The 26,454-nt window shown below is 41.6% G+C and overlaps 2 protein-coding genes and 1 long non-coding RNA gene across 3 annotated transcripts; all 3 read right to left on the reverse strand.

Annotated features, from left to right (window-relative positions):
• Positions 1-13,660: 13,660 nt before the first annotated feature.
• Positions 13,661-16,182, reverse strand: LOC119783723 (E3 SUMO-protein ligase ZBED1). Its single transcript, XM_038285363.1, has 2 exons — positions 14,449-16,182; positions 13,661-14,203 (listed from the first exon to the last, which is right to left on the reverse strand). The coding sequence occupies exons 1-2, from the start codon at positions 15,400-15,402 to the stop codon at positions 13,985-13,987; spliced, it is 1,173 nt and encodes a 390-aa protein (XP_038141291.1). The 5' UTR covers positions 15,403-16,182; the 3' UTR covers positions 13,661-13,984.
• A 2,966-nt stretch (positions 16,183-19,148) lies between these two features.
• On the reverse strand, positions 19,149-20,057 carry LOC119783763. Its single transcript, XR_005280855.1, has 3 exons — positions 19,848-20,057; positions 19,679-19,746; positions 19,149-19,589 (listed from the first exon to the last, which is right to left on the reverse strand). It is a non-coding gene; the product is annotated as an uncharacterized LOC119783763 (long non-coding RNA).
• A 4,696-nt stretch (positions 20,058-24,753) lies between these two features.
• LOC119783745 lies at positions 24,754-25,907 on the reverse strand. The gene is made up of 2 exons (XM_038285393.1): positions 25,542-25,907; positions 24,754-25,435 (listed from the first exon to the last, which is right to left on the reverse strand). Exons 1-2 carry the CDS (start codon positions 25,718-25,720, stop codon positions 24,820-24,822), a joined length of 795 nt encoding a protein of 264 aa, XP_038141321.1. The 5' UTR covers positions 25,721-25,907; the 3' UTR covers positions 24,754-24,819.
• Between the last annotated feature and the right edge of the window lie 547 nt (positions 25,908-26,454).

Here is a 26,454-nt window from a genome sequence, read left to right on the forward strand (position 1 = left end):
TTAAAGCAGCTGAGGTCCTTTTCCTCCCCCAGAGGTTGTCTCAATATGCCTTCTCCACCCGTTCTCCTCATGTCTGCATTCACCACCACCCATGTGGAAAATTTTGGAGGTGCGGGTCATGAAATGATCTTAAGAATAGATCTGATGTCGAAAGAATTTCTAAAAAATAATCCTCATTCAAATGTTGAAATATCAATCTTCAAACAACACAGATATAAGTTCAAATGTTTACAAACGAATAGTACGGTACATTTAGTGGATGCTTCTTTATCGTTGAAAAAAAATGTTTCTTAATTCTGTCATTAACAAGGGATTTAGTGCAGCAGCGGGGCTCTGCCAATGGTAAACACATTCATGATTAATTTGTCCTGTATTAGGATTTATGAAACCTTTAGTGATGTTGACTTAACTGCGTTTTATTGAGAAAATTAGATCCATGCCGCCTAACAGCCGTGTCTCTGATCTGCTCAGCAAACTGCAGTAGATTGTGAGTTTTATTGACATATCCCATTTCTGCAGTCTTCACTTTTTATGACTATTTCCATAAATTTTACCTTGCACAATCTGCGCTTCCTGTTTGGTTGATATGAAGATCATCTCAGAATTGCAGTTTAATGCTTCAGCACCTTTTCAAAGCCCAGTGACTCACCCACACACATACGGTACATATACATACTACTGACTGTGTGCCTCACTCTCCTCCTTTATAATCAGAGATGTCCCCCCGTTTCATGATAGACATGATTCAGACAGTGTCAGACTCCAAGAAAGGGGACAGAGCGTTGAATGAGTTCACACATGATGAAGTCTTTCTCCTAGTCGTTTTGTATTTACAGCTCAATCACTTAACGGGGCATGTCCCTCTGTTAGACCTCGATCTATCTGGATGGATGACAGTCAGCTGCAAACAGGGCAGTATGAGGGACAGGAAGGGCAACTGATAGGACCTCTGGGACACAGAAAACACTCTCAGGGGGATTAAGTCAATTTACTTCATATCTAACCCTATTTCATTGGTAAAATTACATTTAAATTACAGAACCATTAGCCACTTAATTAAGAATTGTGAAGTTTGCATTAAGTGTCCATGAAAAACTACATTACATTGCTGAGAAAAGTAGAATTTGAAGTATGAATAGTGCCTCTTTTTTCTGTAAAGAGTCACTATTGATATGATGACATTACTTATTAGAGGAAAAAGCTTTGTAATCTGTTCCAGCCCAATGAAAAAAAAAAATAAGAAAACACCCCTCTGTAAATGATAATCAAGAAACCACTTAAATACCATTTTGTAGGCTAAAACTTTTCTCAACTATACCCTTTTTTGGACTGCTTTTTAAACCATGTCCAGATCTGGTGGATAGCATCCCACCACTCCCAGTGCTAATCACGCAGTGCTAAGTCCTTCCTCCTGTGTGCTTCCATACCATTGATGTGTGTATGGATGGATGTGTTCCCTTTATTTTTTTGAGTTTTGCAGTTCAAGCCTACTCTGTACACACAGAACCAGAACCAAACATAGAGAAGCAGGGTTTAGTTCCTATGCACCTCTTACCTGGAACAAACTTCCAGAAGACTGTACAAATCCTGAAAGCTGGAATTCTTTTGAGCTAAATTTAAAAAACCATATTAATTGGAGCTGCCTTTGACTGTTGAGGTAAAGCTGTTAACTGCTGTATTTTATAGTTGAATTCATGTAAAGCAATTTAATTTGTCTTTGTACTGAATTGTGCTATACAATTAAACTTCCCTTGCCTTGCCTTAAATTTTCAGAAGAGGTTGGTTAAAACTAAGTCCCCTGACACTTATAGGTTCCACCCCAATAAAATACTCGACAACAAGGTAGGATTTGGATAGAAAGGTACTTATTGCTTGATTAATCACTATCAGATTGATAAGTATCATAAACATCAAATTGAAACATCAACATAAAATTGGACAAAATACAAGGCACCTCTGAGATCTGATGGAAATAGAGGCAAAACAGTCTAAATTCCAAAATGAAAATTACCTTTGATTGCACCCAAAATTAAAATTGTCCTGCCGCATCTTTAAAACTCAGTGTTCAACACAAGAATGTTCAAAGAAGCAATTGCATAGCTGTTAGTAGAGGAGGTTGACCAAGGAACCAGATGCAGGGAGACCAAAGACGATGAGTTTACACAAGCAGCTTAAGAAAGGCCTGTCTGTGTCAGTTTCCTGAGAGAGAAGAACTGTTCTTGGGCCTTCTTCATCAGGTGGGATACACTCTCAGTTCAGGGGAGATTAGAGTCAATGTGAGTGCTGTCCATTAGCTGCAGCACCTCCCCTTGTAAGCAGAGAGAAGTGTATTCAGTCCTCCTGGTTCGCCTGTAGACCACTATGCCCTCCTTGGTCCTATTTGTGTTCAGGATAAGTTTCTCCTCGAGCACCACTACACCAGAGTGTGTACTTATTTACTGTTGTGGATCTCATCATGACCAGATATTAGGCCCACCACAGTGGTGTACTCCACACACTCCACAACCATATTATTTGTTTAGACAGTAAAAAATATAAGCAGTAATGTGTGAAGAGGGACTCAAGAGTGGAAAAAACAACTATTATAATGATATAAAAACAAGAGGAAAAGAGTTATAATCATGTACTTTCATTAAAATATATTGAAATTTATTTCTGTCAGTGCAGGTGTGTCAGTGTCAGGGTAGCTGACAATAAGGTAAATATATTTATCATTGTAATTTACACTTTGTTTCATTGAACGAAAACAGGTAGGGCCGTTTCTCAATTCACGAGAACGCGAGTCCGTACTCGCGTTCTCGTCAAGTTCGGTCTTGGCAAGTGCACAGAAGGTCTGAACTTGGTGAGAACGCAAGCACGCAGCATATGTGTCAATTGGAACCGATGCGTACTCGTGACGTAACCACACGCTCAGCTAGTCTATAGCTGCATTTTATCTCCCGTTATTAATGGTCCCCAGATAATAATAAATTAAGATTTTTTACATTTATTGGGGGAATAATAATGAACACGGTCAGATAAACACAAATCAAATTAACATTTTGCCAAAAAGAACTCAAAAAGTCGGCATTAGAGCCAGCGGTCCTTCACACACGGCTATGCCGAGAGAGGGCTGCTGCAGACTGACAAGACAATTAGGAGAAATTTATTGAAAGAATTACTTTGTCTTTGGCGCTCAGATCTCGGCAGGAAAAATAGCATTTAATTTTTATAGATATGCATGAACAGTATCAAAAAATAGCGCTGTCCCCCCCCCCCCCCCCCCCCCCCCCCAAAAAAAAGAATTGCCAAGGTTGAGGCCGATACGACAGCATGCTCAGGCAGAGACTGAAATGAAGCTAAGAAAAGTAGAGTAGACAAGTATCTAAGTATCTAGCGGTCTTTTCCAACCATAAAAACACAATCTTTTCAATATAGTTAAACATAAATATTGCTCTCCGCATCCTCATCTGCCATGGTTGTTGTTTTTCTTGCCGCTTCTGCATAGCATGACACAGAATAGTGACGTTTGTTGGGTATTAATGGAGTCCAGGTCGGATGAATGCGGCCTGGCCCTTCACACACAGGTCGCATTTGAAAAGATTAGATTCGTATCGGATTCAGGACCACATAGTCAAGTGGCCTGGGTCGGATTGGAAAAAATCAGATCTGTGTTGTTCAGACTGCCATGAAAAGATCAGATTCAGGTCACATATTGGCCAAAAATTCAGATTTGGGTCACTTCAGGCTGCAGTGTGAATGTAGCCAAAGACGCTTGAAATAATTATGCAGTGATGACTGTGGTGGTAACAGCAAAGAAGCTGTGGCTGAGCACTCTGGCCCACCACAACCACAGACGAGGTCTGCGTAGCAATGAGCGAAGGGTGCAAGCAGAGAACACACGCCTGTGCAGCAATAAGCTGGGGATATGATACACAAGCCACGATGAACTGAGAAAGTGGGAGCGGGATGCAATGATCTAGCTAACCAGCAAAACAAGAAGAGCGAAGGCGAAACAAGCAAGCCATGATGATTAAGCCAGATGTTTCAGTCGAGATATGTAATCCATGAGGCTAAGTGGTTCGAAACGAAGTGATCGGCATCACAAGGCGCCGATTGGCTTTCATGGAGGTGTGGTTCAAAGCCGACTGGCTGTGCCGCAGGTGGATGTATGAAAAAAACAATACATTTTTTCAGTTGGATTTCCGCCTAGGCTCTATTTCAATCTGAAAAACTTACACAAAGGGAAAAGACGATTAGGAGAAATTTATTGATAAAATTGCTTTGTCTTTGGCGCTCAGATCTCGGCAGGAAAAATAGCACTTAATTTCGATAGATATGCATGAACAGTAGCAAAAACTAGAGCTGTCCCCCCCCCCCAAAAAAAAAATTGCTGAGGTTGAGGCCGATACGACAGCATGCTCAGGCAGAGACTGAAATGAAGCTAAGAAAAGTAGAGTAGACCAGTAGTAACAGAGGCGATGAGGCCAGTGCCGCGATGGCTTACCCAATGAGGGCCAGGGCAAGTTGCCGAGAAGGCCTACCTAAAGAGAGCCAGTTGCCGCAAAGGCTTACTAAAAGTGGGCCAGTTGCTGCGAAGGCCTGCCAAAAATGGACCAGTTGCGACAAAGGCCTACCAAAAGAGGGCCAGTTGCCACAAAGGCCTACCAAAAGAGGGCTGGTTTCCTCGAAGGCCTACCAAAAGTTTGTGAGGGGATGTTGAGGTGAAAACGCATAGACGGGTTTGGGTGAGATTTACATGGAGCAATGAGCTGAGCGCTGCTGCGATGGTTAAAAGCACGATGCGCGTGAGGCAAAGAGCTGGGGGCCGTAATGCACTGCTGTAATGGAAAAAAAGCGATGCGGTAATGGATAAAAGTGGGATGCGTCAGGCACAATGGGAGCCTTGGAGCGCCTGCCGCGATGCTAGAAGGCAGTATAAAATGCCCTCTGCAATGCTAGAAGCAGCATAAAATATCTGCCGCAATCCTAGCAGCATAAAATGCCTGCAACGGTGCTAGCATCATAAAATGCCCGCTGCGATGTTGTGGCATAAACACCCACAATGATAAGGCACCCACCGCGAAGATGAAGGCGCCATGAGTTGCCCGCTGCAAAGATGAAAGGCATCATGATCCATGAGAGCCTGTAGTGATTTAGGAAGTCTGCCAGAAACTTTTGCCGCAACAGATATAACGCACCATGATACTCCTGCACAGATGGATGGAGGGCGCCAAGAGGGGCGATAATGGAGGGTGCAAAGCACCTAGCAAAGGGAAAATGGGTGCCATAAGCTAGTAGCAATGAAAAAAGGGGCGCCATGAAGCGCTGTGCAATGAAAGCACCATAGCACCTGCAGCGATAGAAAATTTCAGGCAGAGACTGAAGTGAAGCTAAGAAAAGTAGAGTAGACAAGTAGTAACAGAGGCGATGAGCCGCAAAGGCTTACAGAAAGGCCAGTGCCACAATGGCTTACCAAAAGAGGGCCAGGGCAAGTTGCCGAGAAGGTCTACCTAAAGAGAGCCAGTTGCCGCGAAGGCCTACTAAAAGTGGGCCAGTTGCTGCGAAGGCCTGCCAAAAGTGGACCAGTTGCGACAAAGGCCTACCAAAAGAGGGTCTGTTGCCACAAAGGCCTACCAATAGAGGGCTGGTTGCCGCGAAGGCCTACCAAAAGTTTGTGAGGGGATGTTGAGGTGAAAACGCATGGACAGGTTTGGGTGAGATTTACATGGAGCAATGAGCTGAGCGCTGCTGCGATGGTTAAAAGCACGATGCGCCTGAGGCAAAGAGCTGGGGGCCGTAATGCACTGCTGTAATGGAAAAAAAGCGATGCTGTAATGGATACAAGTGGGATGCGTCTGCCACAATGGAAGCCATGGTGCACCTGCTGCGATGCTAGAAGGCAGTATAAAATGCCCTCTGCAATGCTAGAAGCAGCATAAAATATCCGCTGCAATGCTAGCAGCATAAAATGCCCGCCACGGTGCTAGCATCATAAAATGCCCGCTGCTATGTTGTGGCATAAACACCCACAATGATAAGCATGAGGTGTCCACCGCGAAGATAAAAGCGCCATGAGTCGCCCGCTGCAAAGATGAAAGGCACCATGATCCATGAGAGCCTGTAGCGATTTAGGAAGTCTGCCAAAAAATTTTGCCGCAAAAGATATAACGCACCATGATGCTCCTGCAGAGATGGATGAAGGGCGCCAAGAGGGGCGATAATGAAGGGTGCCAAGCACCTAGCAAAGGGAAAATGGGTGCCATAAGCTAGTAGCAATGAAAAAAGGGGTGCCATGAAACGCCATGCAATCAAAGTGCCATAGCACCTGCAGCGATAGAAAATGGTGCTGAGAGCGCCTGTGGAATGGGAAGAGGGGCGCCATGAGCGTCGGTAAGAGATTGAACGGTGCCATACCACCTGCAGCGATGGGAAAAGCCGCCGTGAGCACCCGCTGCGATGGATGGAGGGCACCATGAGCAACTGCAGTGATGGCAAAAGGGGGAGCATAGGCGCCCGCCACTAAGGATGGAGGGCGCCCTGAGCACCTGCAGCGGTAGGTAAAGGCACCATGAGCACCTGCAGCGATGGAAAAAGGGGAGCATAGGCCCTCGCCACTAGATGGAGGGCACCCTGCGCACCTGCAGCAATGGAAAAATGGCACTATAACCGCCTGCCACAGATAGAGGGAGTCATGACACCTGAAGCGATGAGAAAGGAATGCCAGGCGATGGATGGAGGGTGCCTAGCATGCCCTTCACGATGAAACGCGTCTAACATGATGCAGATTTAGATCGAAACAACGCGCTGAGAGGAATGCCTGTGAATGTTCTGACGTTGAGTCATGCAGTGGATGATGATCTAAAACTAGAAGCAGAGATTATGAATGCAGTGAGCTACATAATGACCAACCAGACAACAGGCGCAGGAGACAAATAGCTTCCTACTGGGTCACTAAATGACTTATGACTTACAACTCTTATCTAAACAATTCAAACATATAAACAATTGACGTAAAACAAGTGTCAGTTAAAAATCACTGTTAAGGTAAAACAAGTGTTTCTAAAACTTGTGAATGAGGAGATTGATAAAATGTAGTTCTCCATCATGTGCCAGTATATGAAATTTGTTAAATGACAGTAAAACATGGTGAATTGCCGAAAGCAAATCCGCCACAACTCCTCAAGGATAGAAATGACCATGATTCAGTTTAAAAGTGATAAAAACTGACAGTCTCCTAGGGGATAAATACATCTCGACCTCAATGCGCCGACGATAAGTCGATAGACTCTAAAAAAACCTAGATGAACCAAGAGATTTTTTAAATATATATATTAAATAACATAGACACATTGATGTAAATATTTAATCAGCTGACGAAGATCATGTTTAGGCTAATGAAATTAAATTAGTTTACAGATTTATTGAGTCCGATTAAGGAATTCAGGTTCCAGATTTATGCAAAGAACTGAAGGTATGAATGAAGAAACACTAGAGCCTTGGAGCAAATATGTCTCACCTGAAGAGAATCAGTGTCAGCAAGCTGAACACGGAGCGAGCTAGCTGACTGCTGATGGTTGAAACACAGATATGTTTGAAGACGGAGGAACAGGGCATGATGGAGCCGCGAATCTCTGCAGCATTGCGTGGCTCAACAAGTGTGTCAGAGGATAGGATCCAAGCAGCAGCCAGGGCAGAGTATCCGAAGCTCACTTTGATTTGAAACGGTTTCAAGGAGAGTGGCTTTCGAAGAGCTGATCTGTAAAAGTGTCACCCAGGAGCGGTTCTGGGCCCGATGAGTTGTGGACCAGGGACGTCTTCCACGGTCACTCTCCTTGACCGATTGGCAAACTTGGCCTGCCATTGGAGGGCCTCCGTCGGCCCCCGGCTTTGTACACACGGCTTCTCCAGCCTGCAGGCTCAACTCCTAGCCCCCGGTGGTGGAAAAAAAGAGGGAAAGAAAAGGAACGGGGGTGAATGAGCAGTTAAGATCTCACGAGAGCTGTGTGCGTAAGTAAAATTACATACAGGTAATTCAAAAACATGTCCACTCATGTAAGTACTAGCCAATAATTGTAAATTAAAAAAGTCAGGTTAAAACTTTAACAATTGTTTAAAACTGGAACATGACACCTTGATGAGCCTGATAAGCGCAGCTTGCCTCCGTTACTGCCAAGAATGAAGCGCTGAGGGGGAAAGTCACCAAACTCACCGAGGGGATGATCCAGCTGTCCGGCGAAAATAAGAAGATTAAGGAATCCATTCTGGACATTCAGTCGCTGAGCATGAGAGACAACCTCGACTTCGCATGAATCGCGGAGTGGCAGGAGGAGGATCCCGAGGTGACAATCCGTGAGTTCCTCCAGCAAAAGCTAAAAATACTGGCGGACCAGGTAAAAAAACATCACCTTCTACCGCGTTCACCGGCTCGGAGGTAAGAAGCCTGATAAAACCTGTCCAATCGTAGCTAAGTTTGAACATTACAAACAAAAAGAGCAGGTCAGGAGTCAGGGCAGAGAGCTGAGAGGAACAGATTTCAGCATTAATGACCAGTTTCCAAAGGAAATACTAGATCGTAGGCGGGTCTTATTCCCAATCAGGAATAAATATATTAGCCTCTTACACCCTAAGGGGGTATAAATAAATTTCTGCCTGACAAAAACACACAAAAGTAAATAACTTATAGCCTCAAAGCTATTAGATTTAAGAAGAAACTTTTGGTACCTCTGTAAAGGTAAGATGTCATAGAATGGTTTTCTGGTGTCAGCACCATTGTAGCTTTGACCCTGCCTGAAATATTAGGGACAAAATACAAAATATTTTGCTTTTTTTGAACCTCGCCAAAATTTTCTTTTAAATAAACATTGCAAAACACTACCAAAATATTATTTATAGCACAAAAAAGTAGTACAGACTTTCAAATCTAAATGTTGTGTAAAAATATACCAAATTTGGTATCAATCAGATGAATCATATTTATTTTAGAATGGTATTAGTGAGAAATTTCTTAGGCGGAGAGGCCATTTTGGCACATTTATCCATAAATGTCACCAAACTGTGCCAAATATGTTTTTTACATCAATACGGGGGGTTTGGTAAAACTATGAGGTCATGTAGCAGCTGGACCCGCAGGGTTCAAGGGGTTAGTTAAGGCATCAGAGCTACAGTAGCAGTTTACAAACTTTATATTAATGGTCAGTTGTTCAGGGATCAGAAGATCACTCCTTGGCTTTATTAGATGCACAACAGTTGGATTTAAAACATGTGACACTTGATAAAAATGTATAGAACGGATCATGGTGATAAATCAAATATATGCACAGCTCAAGAGCACGTTGGCACGGTATGGCTGTTAGTCACAGCTGGGTACAGGAAGCATGGGCTGGGGTTCTTCTTCTTTCACCTTTTCTTACTGTTTGCACTTTCTTAATTCTCTGTCTTCCTTTATCTTCCTCGTCTGCTTCTTCCCTGTGATCCACACAATTACAAGCACACGGTTTCATGCTACCTGGGTCTAGGTATAACTATTTATTCAGAGGCATGTACTTTTCATCTTCCCATTCACACCTATGGTGAATGTAAGGTTTGTGACTTAGAAAGTGCATGGAGCTGGCACCAGAGAGAAACAGTTTAAGATTTTTCACTGTCTTAAAAGATTAAATGCAGATGTTGTCTTATTGCAAGAAACCCATAAATATGTGACCACTGTAAGTGATCCTAACTCCCCTGAGTTCCCTGATGTGTTTGCGGCCTGTTATAACTCTAGACAGAGAGGAGTAGCAATTTTAATCCACAAAAACGTCAGTTTTACTTTATTAGACAAAATTATTGATCCTGAAGGCAGATTCATCATGATTAAAATATCTATTCATAACCAAACGTTATGTATTGTCGGCATATATCGTCCAAATGCTGACGACCCCTCAATCTTCCACAAACTTTTTCATGCACTTTCAAAGCAAGAGGACTGTTCTCTAATTATTGGGGGTGACCTCAATTTTGGTCTAAATGGAGAAATAGACAGGTTGAATACAACAGAGACTCAGCGCAGTTGGCAATCATTAAATGTAGTCAAACAATACATGAGTGATTGTGGTCTTTGAGATGCATGGGAATCTCTTCATCCTAACAGTAAGGAATACACTTTCTTTTCTGATGTCCATCGTTCCTACTCTCATTTCGACTATTTCCTAATCAGCAGCTCACTGCTGTTTGACATCTCGGATGCTGCAATTCATCCTATAAATTTGCAATATGGACATAATATTAACATGAATAAATTCTTAGAATATGAGCCAATTAAAGCTATAATTAGAAATAAATTTAAGCATATTGATGCAGGTTTACAAATTCCAACTAATATACAGTGGGGGAAATAAGTATTTGACCCCTTGCTGATTTTGCAGGCTTGCCCACTTACAAAGAATGCAACGATCTATAATTTTAATCATATGTACATTGTAACAGTGACAGACAGAATCCCAAAGAAAATTCCAGAAATTTACATCATATAAATTTATGAAAATTGATAACCATCTGATGAGGAAAAACAAGTATATGACCCCCTACCAAACAGCAACTATTCTGGCTCCTACAAGCCAGTTAGTCTTTCTTTAAGACACAGCCCCAATCCCAACCAATTATCTACATCAAATACACCTGCCTCACCTCATTACCTGTATAAAAGACACCTGTCAACACCCAAACAACCAGCATCCAACATCACCACCATGGGCAAGACCAAAGAGCTTTCTACGGACACCAGGGACAAGATCGTTGATCTGCACAAGGCTGGGATGGGCTACAAGAGAATCGGAAAGCAACTTGGAGAGAAAAGATCAACTGTCGGTGCAGTTATCAGGAAATGGAAGAAACACCACACCACCGCCAACCTCCCTAGGTCTGGGCCTCCACACGAGATCTCGCCTTGTGGGGTGTCTCTGATCATGCGAACGGTGAGGAATCATCCCAAAACCACAAGGGGGGAACTAATGAATCAACTGAAGGCAGCTGGGACCACAGTTACAAAAGAAATGGTTGGTAACACACTACGTGGTCATGGATTGAAATCCTGCAGCGCATGCAAGGTCCCCCTGTACAGGCCCGCATGAAGTTTGCCATTCACCACCTGGACGACTTAGAAGAGGCCTGGAAGAAGGTGATGTGGTCAGATTAGACCGAAATAGAACTTTTTGGCCTCAACTCGTCGTGTTTGGAGGGCAAAGAACACCGAGTACAACACAAAGAACACCATCCCCACCGTCAAGCATGGTGGTGGCAACATCATGCTTTGGGGGTGCTTTTCAGCCAAGGCGACGGGACAACTCTGTCGTATTGAGGGGAGGATGGACGGGGCCATGAATCGTGGAATTCTGGACAGACATTTCCTTCCCTCAGTGAGAGCTGAAGATGGGTTGAGGATGGGTGTTTCAGCACGACAACGACCCTAAGCACACCGCCAAAGCAACAAAAGAGTGGCTGAAAAAGAAGCACATCAAGGTTCTGGAGTGGCCTAGCCAATCTCCAGACCTGAATCGAATTGAAAATCTTTGGAGGGAGCTTAAAATTCGAGTTGCCAGGCGACAACCTCGGAATTTGTCCAGGGGGTCAAATATTATAGTCCAGGGGGTCAAATAGTTTTTCCTCATCAGATGGTTATCAATTTTGATAAATTCATATGATGTGATTTTCTGGAATTTTCTTTGGGATTCTGTCTTTCACTGTTAAAATGTACATATGATTAAAATTATAGATCGTTGCATTCTTTGTAAGTGGGCAAACCTGCTAAATCAGCAAGGGGTCAAATACTTATTTCCACCACTGTATCAGAATTCCTAGAGTTAAACCCCCCAAACTACTTTCTAAATTATACAGGACACTGACTAAACTGGAGGATACAATATCAGTCATCTTGATAATTATATTCATTATATTCATGTCATGGTTATGCACGCCGGTTCAGCGGTTCTGGGTACAGGTATGTAAGGACTTATCACTGTGCCTGTGTTGTAAAATCTCATTTTCCCCTTCAATTTGCTTGCTGGGTGGCTTTAAGGGAACCTCTCTGGGGAAAAAATCTGTTTGCATGGCCTTCACTGCATTATGTATCGCAAAGAAAACTATCTTAATGAATTGGAAAAGTAAGGATAAACTCAGCATCAATCAGTATAGAGATCTGTTGTTGATTAATCTTGAGACAGCATCTGCATACCCATCACTTCCATACAGAGAGCCCATATTCTTGTCTTCAGGTAACACAGAGTACATGTCAGATTAAATAATACTACTTCAGCGATAGTATCTAGGTGTTACTTTATTGTATGTCTAGTACCATATCCGTTGGTTGTGCTGTTCTTTTTACATCTCATTGCAGATGATGAAGTCGATGAAAATGTTTTATCATTATCTCCCTTTTATTACCTCTTTCCTTCATTTTTTCTACTTTTTTCTGTTTTTCCTTTCCTGTCCTACATTGCTGCTCCTCTTGTGAAAGTAAAATCTGTTGGGCTCTTTCAAAGATACTTGAAAAAAAAAAATAAAAATAAAAAAATAATAAAAAAAAAAATATATATATATATATATATATATATACACTGTGCAGGCTTGTTGTGTTATGCATGTTCAGCTCTGACAGAAATCATGTTGGCTGCCTTAAGGCTGCAGAGGAGCAGTGCCATGATTGGACCAGCAGACGATTGTCAAGCCAATCAGGATGTTGATGAGGCCCACCTGCACCTTATAAAAGGCTCCTGGAAAAGCTTTCAGTTCGGGCAGAACTAGTAGGAAGAAGGTTTTGTTTTGCTGTTCCCCCAACTTTGGTTTCAAACTGTTTTGGGCAATTAGAGCTCTTTGACCTAGCTTGTATATTTTTTATGAATCTGCTTTAGGTGGACTTGTTCAAGCTAGACGCTTGTGTTTGGGAGGATTGGTGCTCCCTTTGTCTTTTCTTTTGGGTTGTTTTGTGTTAAACTTAGTCTGACTGGTTTGGACAGTTTGTAATCTAATTTGCTCTTAACCATTCTTGAATGTTTTTGCCCCTTTCTTTTGTTTTAATTGGGTTAAGCTGTAATTTGTTTTGTGTCTGTTTAACCATCTTTTGTAATAAATCCTTTTACATTCCACTTATTTGCTCTGGACACATTTTTATGTTACTTCCCCAGAACCCCTAGACCTTGGGGTGTAACAGTTATAAACAAACAGACAAAAAAATTTTTTAACTATTACAATAATAAAATATTTGCAATTAATATCAACTTTAACCGTACACAAACACACTACAAAGCAAAATAACTTCCACAAGCAACCTGACAATACTTGTTTCATAGACTCCATTTCTACATACACAAACTTGGGAAACTTTGAAGTGTGTGCCATAATCTTAAACAAAATAAAACATACTTTCACAATTAAACATAATCAAAACTCAAGTAAATACAAACGTATGAGGAACATATGGTAATGTTTAAAATGGAAAACACTGAAGACACTCTCCTCAATGATAAACTATTTAGACCAAAAGAAATCAATAAACGTTAAAACTCTGGGGGAAAAACGAAAGCTTCAAAAACACAGGGTTTATCAGCAATGAACCACAAACGCAAACGTTTATGCAAAATAAATAAATGAAATCAATAAATTAATCACTTCACTTCCTCTTCAGGAACCTCTCCAACATGGAACATAATTCCCCGTCTGATACTGTTTCAGGCAAAAAAAAAAAGACAGAGGTTGTACTCTGTGTTCTTTGCCCTCCAAAAGAACTTAAAACTTAAAGTAAATAAACACAGCTTCATCAAACCTGTTTGGTTTATTTAAAGCTATATAAATATTATTTTTTTTTAGGAACAACAGCATAATGTCCACTTTGGTGTCTTTCACTCTGTGCTGTTACAAAGTCCCGTACAGAGGAAAACACCATCTTACTGGGAACAGATGTGGCTGGGATCCCCAGAAAACGTTTGGCCAACTTGGCTAAGTGGGAAAACTGTTGTTCATTCTCCTTCCATCACACAAGTGGATTAGACTCCACTGGGAGGCTCTGCACAGATTTGTAGTGTTGTACCTCTTCTTCCACCACCTGAGGAAAAGGCTTGGATGATGATGTTGTTGGAAATAGGTCTCTAAATAGTTCCGCGATCTGTGCTTTTTTGGCTCGAGGAGGACCATCACTGGCACTGCTGCTGGAGGCAATCTCCTTATCTGTCTCCTCCCTGGAAGTCTGGGCCTGAAACAAAATTCAAAACACAATATTAGATCAAATGAATATATATTTAAAGTATTTTATGAAACATCAAATCTAGGTACATTTACAGTGTAAGCATGGTCAGTTTAATAAAATAAAACATTTTTTCATATGAATATGTACAAATGCTGACTTTAGCCTATTTAAATGGGCTTAGATTATTTAAAAGGACTTTTGAACCACACAATTTAATTTTAAATTTTATATTGATATTAACAGTGAAATACCTGAACAGGATGTGAACAGTTATCCAGAATCCCCTCAGTCAGACTCCTGAAAACTGCGGCATTGGTGGCCTCATCCAGAAACGGTAGGGATTTGAACCGGGGGTCAAGTGCAGTGCTTACATGGAGAAACTCGATCAGAGCCCGATCAGCATCAGAGTAGGGATCTTCAAAATCAGTGGCAATGGCAGATTTAGTTTCTTTAACTGTTTCTGACTCAGAGCTGCTGTGCTTCATGGAGGCCAGGATTCTGTGTTTCAATGGCATGACCATTGAAATTGTTGGCATCTGATCAGTGCTCATGAGGAGAGTGACTGTTTTGAGGGGTTTCAGCAGCTGGACCACATCCCCGCCAAGTTTAACATCAATATCAGACAAAGTGACAATGTCTTTTATGTTTTTCTTCACACTCTTGTCTGTGAGTGCTGAGAAAACAGCCTGCTGCTCTAGGTAGCGCTCAAGCATATCATGGCTCTGGTTCCATCTTGTAGCCACATCCTGGACAAGCTTGTGTGAGGGCAGCTGCAGCATTTTCTGCTTATCCTTCAATACAGCTGCAGCTGCTGCGCTCCGGTGGAAAAATGTTACTATTTTCCTGACTCTATCAAGGAGTCGTGACATCTGGTTAACTCCCATTCCTTTCTGCGCTGCCAGATTTATGGTGCGGGCGCAGCATCGAATATGCGGGGAGAGTCTGGCTGCTATGACCGCATTTGCAATGTTCCTTGCGTTGTCAGTTGTTACGGGAACGGGGGCGTATGGTCTGCTGATTCTCCATTCTGCCACAGCGCCTTTCAGGATTTCAGATAAATTGTCACTTGTATGGCTGTCAAACGTTGTTTGTTTTTGAAGCACATTCTGAGAGAAATGTGCCCGACTAGGCGCTTCATAATGAGGCTCGAGCACATGAAGTAAAATTCTGAATCCCTCATTCTCGGCCACCGAAAAGGGCCGCATATCCAGAGCTATAAACGTTCAAATTGCCCTGGTTATCTTCTGTGCACGGTCCAAATTTGGTGGAAACTTTGTTTGAAACAAATTTGTCAGAGTAGTCTTGTTGGCGTTTCTTGGCTCCACTTAAGTTAATTTCAGGATGGTTCCGTCTGATGTGCGTTTGCATATTTGTTGTGTTGCCCGTCACTTGAGGAATCTTTCTAAAACACTTATGGCAAATGGTGTGCTTCTTGTCAACAACACGATTTCCATCCTTAGTTTCAACCGGGTAGCCAAAATACTGCCATACTGCTGACTTAAATGTGGTTGGAGGCAGGCATGGACTGGTAATTGGGCGTACCGGGCATTGTTCCGATCATCCGGCCCTTACCACAGGCTACTGCAGCCCATTGGTTATCATCCCTGACAGTCTAAAGGGCTAGGCCAATCATAAGGTAGAAAAACACCTTAACTCTCCATTGTAACTTTGTGCGGCGGGGTTCACAGTAGTAATGGATCAACGCAAGGGAGGCGCAGAGAAACTGCGCGAAAAAAAGAAATTAGTTCTTCAAACGGACGCTGCGAAATGTGTCAAACTGACTGACATGTTTCCAACAGCAGGCCCTTCATCTGCTCCAGTGTCTGATGTAAAATATGATGGTGGTGGTGGTTGTAGTGGAGGCGACGGCGAACCGAGCAGTGAGCATGTCAGTGCGGCTGCTGCTGCAGCAGTAGAACCTACGGTAAGCCGGACAGTTTTCAGAGCCCCAAACTATGTAATGCAGACATCCCAAGTCTCCGGGAACCTCCCTGATATCAATAGTTGTTCACGGATGCCTGCGAGTCAGATAAATTATCCTGGATTTTAGACTTTGTGAGGTGGTGTTTTTTTAACGCGAGTGAGAGCGAGTGGGCAATGCAATGATTCATGCATCATGTGTGGATTAGAACTACTGCGATTGCCCAGGAACAAGAGAGGGCGGGGTGTGGGGAGGAGGTTGCTGTGAAACCTGTGCAGTGTATCTGTCCAAAGCGATGCTCTGATCAACCAGCGTTCCAGGCGACTGGTTGAACAGAGAGATGATTGGATCAGTCTAAGTTTCTCTGGGTTACTCTCTGGCAGTCACCTAGTTACCACTCAAAGCTGTGCATCCTGGGAAATGGCAGAGGTTCAATCCTCGAGTAAAACATGAAAATATCAGACTAATTTTACAGCAGAATATACTAAAGTATATCCTCGTCAAGTTAAGGGGAGGAACCGTGGCGGATCTAGACCAAATGTACCAGGGGGCCAGGAGGGGGCCAGCATGTTTTCATGGGGGCCCAGAAAAGCATGAAATAAAAAAACAGGGCAAGGGATTCAAATATGTTAATATAGCTGCATGAAGGAAAATTTCTTTTCAATGAGATTCAATAAAAATTCTATTTCTTATGAGGTAAATATACATTTAAAATTTAGGAATTTTACATATTTTTTTTACTTAAGTTGAAACTAAATTTCTAAAAATTTGAATTTGAACTCAAGAAGAGATGTTAAATTCATCTGTAAAAATTAGAGCATTTTTTATTTGTGGAAAAAAAAACATTTGACAGATGAAAATTGGGATCTTATCTCAATCCCACTGAATCTATCACCTTATTGTTTTTGAATAATTAGTAAAACAGAATTTGTAATGAAACAATGAAATGGATCCAAATGACCTATCAGTAATCATGTCTGTTTCAGCGCATATGATCATTAGAATTTCTTTTAAGCATTATGTCTTCTGTACAGGGGCCAGGACATGATCTACAGGGACACTGGCCCCTGTTTGCCCCCGTCTAGAACCGGCCATGGTGAGGAATGATGACACCGTGGCGAAGTGCACTGTATGCTAAAGTCCCATGAAAAACATAAAGCTCAACCGATGTTCAAGGCTACAAGATTGAAAGTATTAAAAATAAAAGACCAATACTGTTCTGTTTAGTGTTTAAGAAATTACTGTTAAACAGTTGTTGAAAAGCTGCTGGCCTTAAGTGTGTATGTATGGGGCACGGTGTGGGTCCGTTGTCCCCGGGGGGCGGGCGGTTGGGGTATAAGTATCTCCCTGAAATTAGTTTTTGGAACTTGGGATGTCTAGTAATTATGATAGGATAGGATAAACCAACCAACCCCTTGATGAATATGATAAAATAACATGACCCCAATAAAAATATGTTGGTTAATGTCCCATGGTAAAGTTAGTTTAGTAAACACAGGTGCTGCTACCCATAAACTTCATGCTAGCACTAGTGGCTGATGATTTTTTTTTTTGTAGCCTACACTGAGTGCATCCTCTCTGACAGGATTTCTAATGGTTCATCATTTTGTCATTGGAATCCTTTTTTACACAATGAGTGCACAGTAGTCCAATGTTATCCTACAGTATCTGGAAGACTGAATAGATCTGATGAGCAACTTACAGTAACTTCTTATGATATAACGTGATAATATGTGTGATTGACTGTCACCTCTCTCGCTTCAATTTCAGGGTTAGCTGAACTTGCCATCTTTCTCCTCACCTCACCCACAGAACGCTACCTGAACCTTTTTTTGCAAGCGTCACTGTCGTCTGTTGACAACCAATTGGATGCTCGGCCGCAGAGACCCTCTGATGGAGCTCCCTGGCTTGTGAAAATTCTTGAATAAACAAAATTTTAGTTTTCTTATTATTTTGGTTTGTTTGCTTTAAGAATGTGATTCCACATTTTTAAATTATGGTGATCTTGTAAGCAATGTACCGTCTACACTAATCCGGTGTGCACAACATAAAGACAAAGGAAGAAATTTTATGTTTGTGTTATTTTCTGTGAATGGAGGAAAAAAAAAAAAAAGCGATGCGGTAATGGATAATAGGGGGATGCGTCTGCTGCAATGGGAGCCATGGAGCGCCCACCGCGATGCTAGAAGGCAGCATAAAATTCCTGCCGCGATGCTAGAAGGCAGCATAAACACCCACAATGATAAGCATGAGGTGCCAACCGCGAAGATGAAAGCGCCATGAGCAAGCCAGCTAACCGCTGATGGCTGAAACACAGAAATGTTTTGAGACGGGGGAACAGGGCGTGGCAGAGCCGGCAATCTTTGCAGCATTGCGTGGATCAACAGGGGTGTCGAAGGATAGGATCGAGCAGCAGCCAGGGCAGAGGATCCGAAGCTCACTTTGAGTTGAAACAGTTTCAAGGAGAATGGCTTTCGAAGAGCTGATCTGGAAAAGTGTAACCCAGGAGCGGTTCTGGGCCCGATGAGCCAGGGACGTCTTCGCTCACTTCGAGTTGAAATGGTGTCATCTTAATGAAGTTACAGCACATACGCCGCCCGCGCACAGGTTCGCATCGGAGGCCCTTTAAGATGAGCTTTGGATGCCGATTGGCTTTCGTGGAGGTGTAGTTCAAAGCCTATTAACTGTGCCGCAGGTGGATGTATGAAAAAACAATTATTTTTTTTCAGTTGAATTTCCGCCTAGGCTCCATATCACTGCAAAGATACTTTAAAATAAAATAAAAACGGTTAATACAAAACCAAATAAAAAAAAAAAATATATATATATATATATATGTTATTGTTGCGGCCCCTGGCATTTTAAGACTGTGCAGGCTTGTTTTCTTACGCAGGTTCAGCTCTGACAAATATCTTCCATGTTGGCTGACTAAAGGCTGCAGAGGAGCAGTGCCATGATTGGACCAGCAGAGGATTGTCAAGCCAATCAGGATGTTGATGAGGCCCACCTGCACCTTATTAAAGGCTCCTGGAAAAGCTTTCAGTTTGGGGACAGCTTGTAGGAAGGTTTTGTTTAACTGTTCCCCCATCTTTGGTTTCAGACTGTTTTGGGCAGTTAGAACTTTTTGACCTAGCTTGTATATTTTTTTTCTTTTCTGAATCTGCTTTAGGTGGACTTCAAGCTAGAAGCTTGTGTTTGGGAGGTTTGGTGCTCCTTTTGGGTTGTTTTGTGTTAAACTTAGCCTGACTGGTTTGGACAGTTTGTAATCTAATTTGCTTTAGTTTTCCACTAAGGAGGTTGGCACAGACGTTCCAAACCCTTCACCCCCTTACAAGGCACGAATCTTGGAATGTATGGACGAGACACCTGGCTTTGCACTGGAGGCAACAGTATTGACCTCTCAAAAAACTGATATGTACACTTAATCAATTCTGCAAGACGTGGCATTCCTTCTGAGTCACTCAGGTGTACCTGCACAGAAAAATGAACAGAAATTAAACATATTTAAAATGCGCTACTAAATTTGTACTTTATGCTGTTTAAAATGAGCCCAAACTTACACTATCATGGCACCAAAGATCTGCACAGCTCCAGGGGAAGTGTTCAGCAATAGATGTAAAGCTTACACCTGAATAAGCCAAAGAAAGGTACAAACAACTTAATTTATATACATATTCAACAAGGAGTGTTTCTAACACTTGATTAAAGCCCCTATTATCTATTAAAAACCTTTGGTCTAATTTCTTAGACGTTTTGCCCTGCGGTAGAATTCCTGATCGTAAAACTCCTGCTTCTGCCTGGGCTCTGTCAAAAGTGGAACCATGGAGGTACAAAAAAACCTTAACACAACACAAAATCAATGTCCACATCCCCCATTTTAGTAGAAATAACAAAAACTCACTTTAGACCACTGACTGAGAACAGCCAAAAGATACTTCTCAAAAGCTTGTCCTGCTTCTTCTGGAGTTCTACTGGCTGTAAGATTGTTTAAAATGAGCCCAAACTTACACTATCATGGCACCAAAGATCTGCACAGCTCCAGGGGAAGTGTTCAGCAATAGATGTAAAGCTTACACCTGAATAAGCCAAAGAAAGGTACAAACAACTTAATTTATATACATATTCAACAAGGAGTGTTTCTAACACTTGATTAAAGCCCCTATTATCTATTAAAAACCTTTGGTCTAATTTCTTAGACGTTTTGCCCTGCGGTAGAATTCCTGATCGTAAAACTCCTGCTTCTGCCTGGGCTCTGTCAAAAGTGGAACCATGGAGGTACAAAAAAACCTTAACACAACACAAAATCAATGTCCACATCCCCCATTTTAGTAGAAATAACAAAAACTCACTTTAGACCACTGACTGAGAACAGCCAAAAGATACTTCTCAAAAGCTTGTCCTGCTTCTTCTGGAGTTCTACTGGCTGTAAGATTGTTTGAAGGAGCCAAAAACGCAAACCACATCAGGCTCCTGACTGACAAAAGCATCAAGGACCTCTAGAAAAAGGTCATCAGCACGTGCCCCTAGAGTCGCCAAGAAACCAAAATCCAAGTCCAGCAGACGAACAATGTTGTTTGCAAATTACCTCAAATGCCACGCCCCGATAAGTACAAACTACAAAACACAAAATATCATAATAATTAAGATTATATACATTTAAAATCAAAATATAACCCAATTAAAATATTTGTAAAATATTCTACTTACTTTCTTATCAACACTCCTTTTGGGGATGACAAGTTTATGTTTGTGCTGAGTAACCGTACCGTCGTCCCATTCATTAACCTGTCTGCGACCTGTACCATGAACTAATAGAAATAGAATATATGAAAATTAAAATACTCAACAGCAATAACATTCAGAGAAATACTCACGTGGAACAAAATCGACAGAAGGCATTTCATACGCACAGCTATTTCTAGTCCAAAACAGCTTAGCCCTACGACGGGCTGCCTCAGAAAGACGATGAGACTTTATTCTCAGCATCTGAAATTTAACAATAAAGCAATACGTGTCAGGCAAGTCATTTTACTCGGTGTTTAACAGTGGAAATTAAGAAACAAAAAAAGCCACATCCCTGTGGAAATGTTGGTCACAAGAGTGCACAAATATGATGTAAATATAGATAATGTTTACAGCTGAAATAAATCTAAATAATGATTGTTGAAATAATCATTAAAAACGTTGGATTAAAAAATGTTTCCATTTCTCAGTATTTTTTATCCAGAACTCCTTAAGTGAAAAAGCTTTTTTCACTTGGTGTAATTTTAGCAAAACTCATCTTTAAGGAAGGATCTTGCTAAATTTGCCTTTATCATAATACATAGAAAATATCTCTCAAAAGATCTTGCAAAATATGATTACAAGCACTTTGTGTAGAAACAATTAATTCAAACTAACAAAACAGCAGCTTACACACCAGCAAAGTCTAATCATATGGGTATTTGTCCAAAAAACATTTTAAAAATAAAATGTTTTATTCACTGCGACGTTTCTATAAATTAAAAGTGTTAATAAGAAAACCTTTTCAAATTGTCTAAAATACTGCACTGTTATATAAATACAGCATATATCTCCAGACCTGACCTGACCAAGATGCCGCATCCTTACATGTTCACATAAACAAAATCTTCTCGCAAAATAAAACAATCTTGCTGATTCAGTGAAAGGTAAATGTTCACCAATCCACCAATAACTTGCTGAACAATTTTTGTGTTTTTATATATTTTGTTTTTCTCTACATAGCATAACTTATAGTAATTTAAAACAGTATTAAACATTAAACAAATATGGGAATAAAAATTCCCAGTCAACTGAAACCTTTTTGCCTTGAGGCACCTCCATATTTGTATATTTGATGATGAACCTCAAAAGATCAGACATATTTAACATATGCACTGCATAGACAGATGCATTTTCAACACAGTTTAGTCTATCAGTGTATTTGAAAAACCTCTTGCAGTTAGAGCTCAACAATGCCATAGCACACCAATGATGCTGGATCCATAACTAGGAAATAGTATCCTACTAATATATGAAATGCTCAAATTAAGACAAGCTTTCAAGTATGATAAAAAAGCAAAAACTTCAACTCGCCCCAAAACTTTATTTCACAAAAACACTACAAAGAAATTTAAAAATTTAAAAATTAAAAAAATAAAGTCCGCAAATTAAGCACTCTTCACTTCCTCTTCAGGAACCTCTCCAACTTCCTCCAACATGGAACATACTTCCCCGTCTGATACTGTTTCAGGCAAAAAAAAAAAAAAAAACAAGACATTTCTTGTAAAAAAAAATATTACATATTATTAAATACTTACAAACTCTCTTCAAATTACAATAAACTACATACAAAAATATTATCACCTCTCCTACATTGGAGTAACACCATACATACCTTCACAAGTTATAGCCGATTCAGCCACCAAACATTGCATGTCAACTTTCATTTCTTGCATTGCAGATTCTTGTTGATGATGCTTAGTTGTCAAAAATTTCACTTTCTGCTCCAAAGCCTTTCTGTGCCGCTTTTTTTTATCCAGCAATTGGAAAAAGTCTTTGAAAGGCCTCACTGCATTTTAAATATGCTTCCTATCTCATCACAGCCATATCACTGCAAAGATACTTGAAAATAAAATAAAAAACAGTTAATACAAATCGAATAAAAATTATATATACATATGTGTATGTATGTTTTTAAAGAAAAAACAGAAAATAACAAATTTCAACTATCCATCCATCCATCCATCCATCCATCTTCCTCCGCTTATCCGGGGTCGGGTCGCGGGGGCAGCAGCTTAAGAAGGGAGGCCCAGACTTCCCTCTCCCCAGCCACTTCTTCTAGCTCTTCAGGAGGAACCCCAAGGCGTTCCCAGGCCAGCCGAGAAACATAGTCTCTCCAGCGTGTCCTGGGTCTTCCCCGGGGGCTCCCCCCGGTGGGACGTGCCCGGAACACCTCACCAGGGAGGCGTCCAGGAGGCATCCTAAACAGATGCCCAAGCCACCTCAACTGGCTCCTCTCGACGTGGAGGAGCAGCGGCTCTACTCCGAGTCCCTCCCGGATGACCGAGCTTCTCACCCTATCTCTAAGGGAGAGCCCAGCCACCCTACGGAGGAAACCCATTTCGGCCGCTTGTATCCGCGATCTCGTTCTTTCGGTCATGACCCAGAGTTCATGACCATAGATGAGGGTAGGAACGTAGATCGACCGGTAAATCGAGAGCTTCGCTTTTTGACTCAGCTCTCTCTTCACCACGACGGACCGGTACAGCGCCCGCTTCACGGCAGACGCTGCACCAATCCGCCTGTCGATCTCCCGCTCCCTTCTTCCCTCATTCGTGAACAAGATCCCAAGATACTTAAACTCCTCCACTTGGGGCAGGACACCCCAATTTCAACTATTACAATAAAATATTTGAAATTATTAGCATCAACTTTAACCATACACAAAAACAATACAAAGCTAAATAACAACCTGACAAGACTGCTTCACAGACTCCATTTTTTCACATTAGCAAACTTTGGGAACTTAGATGGTGAACTGTATGCCATGATCTTAAACAAAAGAAAACATACTTCCACAAATAATAGAATCAAAACTCAAGTAAATACAGAAGTATGAGGAAAAATAGTAATTTTTAAAACAGAAAACACTGAAAAGACACTCACCTCAATGATAAAATATATTTTGACCAAAAGAAAACAATAAAAACAGTTGAAAATCTGGGGAAAGCTTCAAAAACACAGAAGACTGTTTATCAGCACAGAACCACCAATGCTAATTTGCAAGACAAATATATATCTATTCCCTTCTTCTATGGAAATTGGCTGGCTAGAAACCAATAATCCATATTAGCACCACCTGCTGGTTCAGATTTAAACTGCGACTTATATTTACTTTAATGTGTATCATGGTACAAACCAAATCTATGGTCATATCAAAAAAATATTAATTTTACCAATTTATATTTCAACATTTAACATAAATTAAGAACAAGTTAAAATCAATGTGACTTCAAAAAAGACACAAAACAGATTAATTTACAAAATCACACAATTGATAACGATAGAATTGCAACAATATTCAAAACCAAAATTAGATAAAAAAGAAATTTGATTAGAAAATTTTACTTAAAAAAATGGTAAAATCTTGCTTTTAAAAACATGTTAATGTCACTTCAACAACCTTACCATATAAAGAGATTTAACGATTGTTATTTCTTTGAATTATTTAGGAAGCATCTCACCAACTCTGACTCTGATGGCCATGGCACAGAGAGAGAGAAGAAGTTGCTATTGGATTCATCCACTTAATCAGCAAAGACAACAGCAAGGGGATTACCATCACCTCATCCAGGAGTTGAGGCTACCCTCAGAAAGGCACTACCAGTACTTCAGAATGTCTGCTGAGAAGATGGATGAACTCCTGTCCATCATTGGTCCTGACCTCAGACGCCAGTGTACCACATACAGAGCAGCCATTGAACCAAAACAAAGACTAGCAGTCGGACTGAGGTAATTGTGGTAACATTTATTTAACACAACATGTAGTGATAGACATTGGAACTATACAAAACAAAAACAAAAAAAAACAGAAAGCAAATAATTATTATAATCAAACAATGTAATGGTGCTGTCCATCTAATCTGCAGAATCCGTTTTAGAGAGCATCCTTCTGAAAGGACTCACATAATGGGTAGTACTACCGGGGGGTGTTGGGCATTTTGAAGGGCGGGGGGTAAAGGAAACTGATGCCTGTCCAGCAGGCCACAGCTGCCTTGAAGGGATAATCACTGAGGAATATGATGGGGAGGGGGTTGGGGTTGCATTTCTGCAAACTCCCTGTGAACTGCATGAGGACAACAACACTAGTGGTGGGGGCAAGGGTGGTGTTGGCTGTTGACTCTGACTCTTCCAGACTGGACAAAGTCTCCAAAATGGTGACCTTGGCCTTCTGTCTGTTTGCACTACTGAGCCTTATAAGCATTGGCACAATGCTCAGTGCAAAATGATAAGACTCATCAGCCAGACTCACAGGTACATGGGGAGTCTGTGGCTCATTCAGGATGCTCAGCAGGCGATCAGCAATGTCTGGTTTTTTTGTGGCTCGTCCAGATGCATTGGGCTGTGATGTGGCCGGGGCTCTTGGGCTACGTGACCTTGAAGGCCTTTCTGTTATGCTCAACGCACACTGGCCTGAGGTGGATGCTGCTGAACTTGGCCTCTGTTTTTCAGTGCAGACATCTGTTGGTGGGGTAGGGTGGATGTCTGATTCCTGCCATGCAGCTGGTTGCAGCAGGTCCAAATTGCTCCTTGAACTGTTGGGGGTTCAAATTAAACAAAAGTTCATACACATCGATCCATCTCTCACTTTTTCCACACACACCCATGAGAAAATCAACAGAAGCAACATCATTGTATTACCTTCTGGACTGTATGTATGGGTCCAAGAATGCCATCAACTTGGCATATTTATGTTCCCTCACAGCCTCTGCTTTGGAGCCACTTGGGAGATTTGCAACCCTGTTTCGTGCCTTCACATAACCATCTCTCAGGGTTCTCCACTTGGCAATAACCCATTTCACTGCAAAAGAAACAAACATTTAGATTTGACTCAGCTTCTCTTTTTCTGTCTATACAGGTATTTGGCATCTGGAGATTCATTTGAGAGCCTTGCATTCAGCTATCGTCTTGGCGTGACAACTGTTCGTAACTCTGTCTACATGGTCTGCTCAGCCATTGAAAGAGTCATGATGGAGCAGTATTTGCCACCCCCAACAGAAGACGCATGGAGGGAAATTGCAAATGGTTTCTGGGAAAAATGGAACTTCCAATTGTTTAGGAGCACTTGATGGGAAGCATGTGCTGAAAGAAAAACCACCACGATCTGGAAGTCAGTACTTCAACTACAAAAAAAACATTCTCCATGATACTGATGGCATTGGTGGATGCAGTCTACAGATTTCGTGTCATCAGTGTGGGGAACCATGGGCGATCGAGTGATGGAGGCATTTATGCAGGATCAGCCTTGGGTATTGGCCTGCAGCGTGGTACCTTAAACGTGCCAGCCAATGAGCCTCTTCCTAGTGATGAAGCTGCAAACAGGATGCCCTATGTCATAGTAGCTGATGCTGCTTTTCCACTGAAGACATACCTGATGCGTCCATACCCTGCATCAAGCCTGAATCATCAGAGGAGAATATTCAAATACCGTTTGTCATGAGCTCGGATGGTAGTTCAAAATGCCTTTGGTATTCTGGCCTCAAGGTGGAGAATACTTCATTATAAGATCAACCTGCTTCCTCATAATGTGGACTCCGTGGTGATGGCAGCTTGC

The sequence above is a fragment of the Cyprinodon tularosa genome, unplaced genomic scaffold (assembly GCF_016077235.1).
Source record: "Cyprinodon tularosa strain WSP-4 unplaced genomic scaffold, ASM1607723v1 ctg210, whole genome shotgun sequence".
NCBI lineage: Eukaryota > Metazoa > Chordata > Actinopteri > Cyprinodontiformes > Cyprinodontidae > Cyprinodon > Cyprinodon tularosa.

Excerpts from the sequence above, each read along its gene's own strand:
- LOC119783723 (XM_038285363.1), bottom strand. The coding sequence starts at position 15,402 with ATGCGGCCCTTTTCGGTGGCCGAGAATGAGGGATTCAGAATTTTACTT. Across the intron at positions 14,204-14,448 it reads ACTGTTCACATCCTGTTCAG|GCCCAGACTTCCAGGGAGGA; the intron begins GTATTTCACTGT and ends ATTTTGTTTCAG.
- LOC119783745 (XM_038285393.1), bottom strand. The coding sequence starts at position 25,720 with ATGTTTGTTTCTTTTGCAGTGAAATGGGTTATTGCCAAGTGGAGAACC. Across the intron at positions 25,436-25,541 it reads CCATACATACAGTCCAGAAG|TTCAAGGAGCAATTTGGACC; the intron begins GTAATACAATGA and ends AACCCCCAACAG.